Source organism: Rhagoletis zephyria, unplaced genomic scaffold (assembly GCF_001687245.7).
Source record: "Rhagoletis zephyria isolate East Lansing unplaced genomic scaffold, Rhagoletis_zephyria_1.1 Rzeph_scaffold_04031, whole genome shotgun sequence".
In the NCBI taxonomy this organism is placed as follows: Eukaryota; Metazoa; Arthropoda; class Insecta; order Diptera; family Tephritidae; genus Rhagoletis; species Rhagoletis zephyria.
This window is the reverse complement of record NW_016161114.1, coordinates 15,162-22,494: the sequence shown is the minus strand read 5'-3', so window position 1 is coordinate 22,494 and position 7,333 is coordinate 15,162. Positions and strand designations below refer to the sequence as shown.

Below are 7,333 nucleotides of genomic sequence, written 5' to 3'. Positions count from 1 at the left end.
GGTCCTTCGCTTCCACTAGAAGTGCGCATTACCAGCAGCAGGACCAAAGTTCGATTCCTGGTCCCACCATCATCCAAAAGTTGTCTTAGTCAGCCCTGGTTACCTGGTTAGACAATAAAAAAAATTTCTTCCTAAAAAAAAATTTCTAAGAAACCATTTTCCTTTCGGGGACAGCCTAAAACTGTAGAACCCCGCATTTGTGTGACAACATCAATGCACACTTCACAAGCAAACACCAAAAAGTAGTTCTACAGGAGCTAGAATTATGAGTACTTCCAAAAGAGTAAAGGCCTTTAACACCAATGAAAAATTTAAAAAAATATGGCCACACGCTTGAAAGTCCTGCGTTGCTAAGGTAAACAAATGTGTACCAAAACAAAGTGTAAATAATTTTATGAACAAAATAAACTGCAGAAAACGGCATCAGCTGTGCAATAGTCTAACTTCACGCGAAAGCATTTAGAAATTTACAAAAATTCTTTTTTACTTTACTCGAAATCATGTCCGTCAACTCCAAATGGCTGCAGGTCATCGTGGATGAAGACGAGCCGCGACCGCGTCTAAACACCGTCACCAGCTGCATGACGCTGTGTGACATTAAATGCGACAATTACGTGCGTCTCATTGCGGCAGACATCTCATTAGACGATGAACCGACAGCGACCTTGAAAATATTTCGTGGCACTACGCTGCATACAGAATTGAAGCTCAACGGCATACCAGCTGCCATACAAAGTCTCTACAACGATGAATCGGAGCCAAAAACGCCAAGTGGGTTGATTACTTCTAACTGGAAGAGTTGATGCTGGAAAATAACTTAGTACATACATACAAACACACACATTTTTTATTTTATTTTGTAGTCATTGCAGTGGCCATTGCCGAATCAGTGCTATTTTTCCGAAATTTGAAACCTTATTACAAGTATACTGTGCCTGGCATAGAGGCAGAGGAAATGGAAACAGATCTCTGGCGTAAGCTGCCGACAGTACGCGTGGAACAGCAGCCAGCCCTGGTGGAAAGTCTGAAGACCATTGAACGTCCCAAAATGTCGCGAAAGTCACAAAAGCTAATACAACTGCCACAAGAGGAACAAAATGTAATGTACCACCCTATTAACTACTATTTTTTACTACTCCGAAAACAACACCGCTCTCTCTCTCCCACCCACAGGACTTCATTATGAAGTATGCAGAAGCAACGGTAATGCGTTATGCGAACATAGTTGCCATGGCATGCCTGGAGCGAATATCCAGCGATGCGAATCCACCCTCACATTTGGTCATTGCCACCGATAATGGTGATATTCTGGTGCTGGAACCACAAAGTTTCGGTTTAATCTATCAGGCAAAGACTTGCGCCTATGAGACGGCCCCATCAATGATAGCTGTGCATGGCACATTTGAGACGGATTTTCGCATCGTGGTTGCCACACGCTATGGCGGCGTTTACCTGCTGCGGAAATCCATCAAGGAGGGTCAAGAAATATTCAAAATTTCACATCCATTTACCGGTTTAATGCTGTTGCCGGTGGATCAAACGATTACCGTGTGCGCAATGGATTGCCGACTCGTTTGCTATTCGAAGAAGGGCAAGCAATTGTATGTGAATAAACTTTCGGCACTACCGATGTGTATGATTCCAATTAGTTTGCCACATTTGGGCATCACACTTTGTTGTGTGGCACTCGACGGTGGCTTGGTGCAACTGTACCTACAACGATATTTAGTTAATGAGTTCCACATGGTTTCTACAATCGGTGCAATGTGCTTCGGACGTACTGGACACGAAGATTATGTGTTGAATATGGTTAGCGTTGATGGTGAAATATTTGTAAAAATTTTGAGACGGACTGCAGGTTTCGATCCAAATGAATGGCTTGCGCTTAAAGGGAATCTCGAGAATAAAGTGATGGTGGAAACGATTTTGGAAAAATCCAAGAAAAGCTCGATTTTTGTTGAGCAGGCGGCTAGGGAAAAGCAAAATGCCAAAGGTAAGTGATATTGAAGACATTTAATTCGAGTGCTTTTGTATTTGCGAGTCGTTTGTGGAGCCTAACATTCCTAAGGTAAATACGACTTAAGTTGGGTTTGGTGAAGGTGAGGCGGCAAAAATACTGACCAATATACCTCTATGGGCTGGTGGTTGCTAGTAGTTTCGATTCTGGCGAGATGATCGGCTTCGGCTGTCGGTCATCTTGCTGTATATGTCAACCTTAAAGCTTCTTTCGAAAACAACTACGATATGTATATCATCTCTGTAAAACAACTCTGACATCGGCCCTCAGAGACGCCCCATATGACCAATATTAATTCCAAACGATTATATGTAGAAGACAGCGAAAATACTGAAAATTGCTAACATAGGAGAAAATTAAACTCGTCTCGGAGCCATTTTTGAAAACGCAGCCGGAGAACCGTTAGATATAACAGATATCGCCAGGCAATAGTAAAATATTACGGTAAAGACGATAACGTGGTCTGCTGGTGAAAGCCCCTTCCGATAGCCAGCAAACCTATCACAACAACTCCCTAGAAGGAAATAGTCTTGATAAAAAAGTCTCTTAACGGTCTCTTGGATTTCTAAAAGAAGAATTCATGTCAAGATGTAGAAAAAAATATTTCAACGCAAGAGGAGCAATTGGGGCTGTCATGTAGGCCGTTTACAGACCAATGTTTGTTGTATAAAAAAAGGAATGGCCATTCAACGATATCACAAGTTGTCTGCAGTCTCATCCACTCAATGAAAGCAAATACCTATCTAGACCTTTTGAGATTAAGGGCAACATAAGTTTTGCTCACCTGAAGTGCCTCTAAATCTCCCAGTTACTGCTCTGTGAAGTATTCATCCAGTTTCTGACGGTGGCCCCAAGGCAAGGCTATTTACCCTGTTCTAGTTTTCGAAGCATCAATAAAGTTTATATTTTATGTAAGCCTGGACTTCGTATTGTGGTTAAGACATCTCTCACCTCCCTCCACACTATATTAAAGCACCACCCATTTCTTTTAAGTCACCTTTATGGCCTCCCGCGAGGCAGGCATCAGGTGGCTGTAGGTGAGATTTTGATACTGTAGGTTGTCTTACGTAAGGTATAGTGAGGTTAAGCTTTGCCTTAAGTAATCTAACCAAATCTTGCAACCACAAAGACTTTATAATAAATAGTTATAGGCATTGAAAAACTCCACAAATATTCTTTGTATGATTTTCTCATTTGCAGCAACCTATGGCGCCTTTCAAGCGGAGCTTTGGCGCTTACGCTACGTAGCCGCACGCGCTACCGTCGATGCCATCAACTCCTCCGAGTCCACTATTTCTGGCGATATAACACATGCGCCTGTCAAGCTATCAGCAGAGGTGTGTGGCGTGGGTCCGGAGTTTCGTTTATATTTAACTATACAGAATATGTCCAGCTACAAGATGGCCTCCAATCTGACGGTGCTGTTGCATGCTGATCGTCGTCACTATACTATAGCAAAGACAATAGCAAAGGTGGGGGCTTTAAAGTTACTAAAATAAAATATTTTTTATTGAATCTGTCGCATTTAATTCACTCTCTCCTCCACACAGCTACCCAGCATTTTGCCTGGCGTGCCACTAAAAATCGACTTTGAAATCGTAGCAGTTTTGGATCCAAGCGATAAACTACCACCACCAACACTAACGCCAGACAACTCGCAAATACGTGTAATGTTGTTGAAAGCGCGCCAAACGAAACCGCTGATCGCCGCTGTCATCGCCATGCCGCAATCGGAAGCGGCCATTTGAATGTGATGTGCATGTGTATGCGTTTGTGTTTACGTTTATTAGATGCGCTTAAATAAAGTTTATTGTGCCTAAAAGTATGTGATGTATTTAAATCGATTTCACTCAATTTCAATGAACTTGCTCAATGATCATTATGCGCTTTGCTTTATTTATTACAAAAAAAAAATAAAAATTTAACTTGGCCACACAGCAGCCATACACTCACAAATAATTAGCTTGCTTTCTAAGCATATGTGGGCGCATATTTTTCGTAAACCTTAATGTACGCTTCCTTGGCGGCTTCTTGCGAAAGTCCCTTGTGTGCGCTCCATGCCTCCCACATTGCCTTCTTTTTCAAATCCAAAATGCCTGGCTTATCAACGTTTACATCGCCAACGGTGGCCTGTTTGAAGAGACCGTAGAACTCTAAGAATTCCGAATCGCTGGGCTTCTTTGTGAAATTCTTTGCCAACTCGCAAGCTTCCTCGAAACTAACCATTTTTAGTTGATTGTTTTTTTNTTTACTTGGCCACACAGCAGCCATACACTCTCAAATAATTAGCTTGCTTTCTAAGCATATGTGGGCGCATATTTTTCGTAAACCTTAATGTACGCTTCCTTGGCGGCTTCTTGCGAAAGTCCCTTGTGTGCGCTCCATGCCTCCCACATTGCCTTCTTTTTCAAATCCAAAATGCCTGGCTTATCAACGTTTACATCGCCAACGGTGGCCTGTTTGAAGAGACCGTAGAACTCTAAGAATTCCGAATCGCTGGGCTTCTTTGTGAAATTCTTTGCCAACTCGCAAGCTTCCTCGAAACTAACCATTTTTAGTTGATTTTTTTTTTGAAAGATCTGTAAAAAAAAGAAGTTGTAATTCAGGGTATGATTTTCTTTTTCTGCAATTTAGCAACCTTTTCCCAAGCGAAGGCCTAGAATAATGTATGTACTCCAGTCGCTGCTTAGCCTATTTATATCCGAAGTAGTTTGCATAATTGAATTAAATAATCTAAGTATGTAAGTAAATTGAATTTCCTTTCAATAGTAAAAAAGCTCGTATACTGAATGAAAATGATAAAATTTCAATTAAAAATTTAGTGCTTAGTTTATCGCACATCAGCCAGCAGATAAATTTTGAAGTACGTATGAATAAACTGAAATTGATAAGTTTTGTTAAAGAGTTCCGTTGAATTGAAATGAATAGGTGTATATGTGCATATGTATGTATGTGTAGAAATGCAATTGAAAATTGGTAGGAATGTTAATCCCGGGATTCCGACCTTTTTCAGGTTCCGAATTCTTGGCATATAATCCCGGGATTTTCGAAATTTTTAATTCGCACTGATGGCAATAATAAAAACTCCTTTTCTTGACCAGTATTGTCTTTATTCCTTTTTTGTATTTAAAAATTAATATTTTTTTATAAATGGCTAGCTCATTATATATATAACACCGTGCGATAGTAGATTTTACACACAAAAATCAATATATTCGCGAAACCGTGGGCCAAATATGGCAAAATTGCGTTTTTACTATTTCACTTTGACGTCAGTAATTCAAAAATTATTTAAAAAATTCAATGAAATATGCTTAGAGCAGAAGTATGGTTATCACAATAAAGAGGAAATTCTGTATAATTTAATCGGACTCAATTTTTTGGTGCATAAGGACTGGTAACTATTCAGAATGGCCTTTTAAAATTTCATTCTTGAAATTTCGCAATATTTGTTTTTGAAAAAATTATATGTTAAGGAATTATATAAACTCGATAACATCCTGGAATTTCGTCCTTCTAACTTTATTTGCTAAAAAAAATTACCGATTCGTCCTTGTGAATCCAAAAAATTGTATTTACTTAAATTCTAAAAAAAAATTCTCTTTCATTTGGTACCCATACTTTTATTCTACATTGCTTTGAAGTTTTTAAATAATTTTCGGAATTAATCATATCTTTGAAATTACAAAGTCCTTTAAAATAAATCCTGACGCCAAAAAGAAAAAAAAAACCGACACTTTAAATAAAAAAGTAGGTTTCACACCCATTTGCCGATTATTTATTTTATGGTAGCAGAGCTTCTCATACAATATAGAAGCAATTTTTTCGATGTAAGTTGTTGAAAAGTAATGAATATCAAAATCCCTAGATCCCGGGATTGTGATAACGACATCCCGAGAATTCCGCGATCGTAAAAAGCGAACAAATTAACATCCCTAGTATGAGAGTATGTTTGTATTTATGACTATTCCAATAATTGCATACAAAAATTGTAGATGAAAGTGTGCAAAGTTCGCTGATAAAAAACGGCATATCTTTAAAATTATGCATACACCGATACTAGGCGTGCTATGGTTTCCCTAATTTGAAACACACCGACTCGTCCGTCTTCGATTAGCCGGTCTATTGGAAGATATTCGAATGGAGCTTCCAAAAACCACGGCGTTGACTCAAATGGTCAAATTACCTCTTAAGCGTTGACAGGACACTGTTTGTTTGGAATCCATGTTGTAAAAAGCAAATTTCCTTTTCCTCAAACCACTGCAAATCCAGGGGCAACCTGCGTTTTCACCCCTTCTATTTCATTGCAATACATGCCATATAATTCGTCAACCAGATTGCAGAAATGATAAGCAAAAATATATATTTATTACTAAAACTCATAAAAAATATGTACCAGCTAAACTTGCACCAGTAGTCAGCCATCAAGTCAATCGATAGATAAAGCTATCAGTTCAAAAAAAAGAAAACATTGCATTGATTAACTCAAAAAAATTGGTGAGTGTACAAAAGCGATCGATAATTTTTCATTCATTTCTTATTTGTAATAAATATTTTTATATAAAAACGCGATGCGAATCATGCCTAACAGTATTATTCCGTTTTGGTTAAACTAAACAACACAGCTGCTGAAAATATGCTCACCGTAAGTTTAAGTTATATACTTAATTATAGTAACGCTAAATGTTGTACTGCAATTGTCTACTTCTTCTTCTTCGTCCTTTCTAGTTTGAGGAAATTGTTGAGAAAGCCCGTAGCTTCACCCAGAAGCCCACTCAGGAAGAGTTCTTGGAGTTCTACGGCTACTACAAGCAAGCCACTGTTGGCGACTGCAATACCGATGAGCCAGAGGATCCCATACGGAAAGCGCTGTGGAACTCGTGGAAGGAAAAGGCTGGTATGCCCAGCGATGAGGCCAAGGCGCACTACATTGAAGTGTACAAGAAGTACGCGCCAAAATACCAATAAATGGTGATGGGCACATTTTTTTTTTTTGTGTAATTCTTACGTAATTTATTTATTACAATGCTTACTGCTTAAACTAATGTATGTGTTATAATAAGATATCATGTGTTTAGTAATGAAAAAACTAATGAAAATATAAGGACGAAAAACAAATTTAAGCTTTGGCTACTATTGAAGATTTGCTTATGCTTCAAAATCCGCTCTCGAATGGTGATGAACGATTTTTCCTTCAGCAAACGGTGACATATCGTTGTCTCAGAAAACGGATGTCGAATGTTACAAAACACGGTTTTGAGAAAATTGACTTTGAAGTTTAAGGTCGAATTAATCCGAAACTGTACGGTAGATTTT

The 7,333-nt window shown here is 38.8% G+C and overlaps 4 protein-coding genes across 5 annotated transcripts; 2 read left to right on the top strand and 2 right to left on the bottom strand.

The window, feature by feature from the left end:
* The first annotated feature begins 500 nt into the window (after positions 1-500).
* Positions 501-1,912, top strand: LOC108370141 (Bardet-Biedl syndrome 1). The gene is made up of 4 exons (XM_017625399.1): positions 501-771; positions 864-1,099; positions 1,174-1,809; positions 1,859-1,912. Exons 1-4 carry the CDS (start codon positions 501-503, stop codon positions 1,910-1,912), a joined length of 1,197 nt encoding a protein of 398 aa, XP_017480888.1.
* Positions 1,913-1,938: 26 nt separating this feature from the next.
* Positions 1,939-7,099, top strand: Acbp6 (Acyl-CoA binding protein 6). 2 transcript variants are annotated; one of them, XM_017625405.1, is made up of 2 exons: positions 1,939-1,993; positions 6,746-7,099. In XM_017625405.1, the coding sequence occupies exons 1-2, from the start codon at positions 1,985-1,987 to the stop codon at positions 6,983-6,985; spliced, it is 249 nt and encodes an 82-aa protein (XP_017480894.1). In that variant the 5' UTR covers positions 1,939-1,984; the 3' UTR covers positions 6,986-7,099. The 2 variants fall into 2 exon arrangements, with proteins under 2 accessions (XP_017480894.1, XP_017480893.1); XM_017625404.1 differs by lacking the exon at positions 1,939-1,993 and adding an exon at positions 6,615-6,662.
* LOC108370145 (acyl-CoA-binding protein homolog) lies at positions 3,989-4,255 on the bottom strand. The gene has a single exon (XM_017625406.1). It carries the CDS (start codon positions 4,241-4,243, stop codon positions 3,989-3,991), a length of 255 nt encoding a protein of 84 aa, XP_017480895.1. The 5' UTR covers positions 4,244-4,255.
* Positions 4,265-4,671, bottom strand: LOC108370143 (acyl-CoA-binding protein homolog). Its single transcript, XM_017625403.1, has 2 exons — positions 4,656-4,671; positions 4,265-4,596 (listed from the first exon to the last, which is right to left on the bottom strand). Exon 2 carries the CDS (start codon positions 4,567-4,569, stop codon positions 4,315-4,317), a length of 255 nt encoding a protein of 84 aa, XP_017480892.1. The 5' UTR covers positions 4,570-4,596; positions 4,656-4,671; the 3' UTR covers positions 4,265-4,314.
* Positions 7,100-7,333: the final 234 nt, after the last annotated feature.

Coding starts and splice junctions, on each gene's coding strand:
- LOC108370141 (XM_017625399.1), top strand. CDS start 501: ATGTCCGTCAACTCCAAATGGCTGCAGGTCATCGTGGATGAAGACGAG. Junction 772..863: donor ATCGGAGCCAAAAACGCCAA/GTGGGTTGATTA, acceptor TTTATTTTGTAG/TCATTGCAGTGGCCATTGCC. Junction 1,810..1,858: donor AAGATTATGTGTTGAATATG/GTTAGCGTTGAT, acceptor GACGGACTGCAG/GTTTCGATCCAAATGAATGG.
- LOC108370145 (XM_017625406.1), bottom strand. CDS start 4,243: ATGGTTAGTTTCGAGGAAGCTTGCGAGTTGGCAAAGAATTTCACAAAG.
- LOC108370143 (XM_017625403.1), bottom strand. CDS start 4,569: ATGGTTAGTTTCGAGGAAGCTTGCGAGTTGGCAAAGAATTTCACAAAG.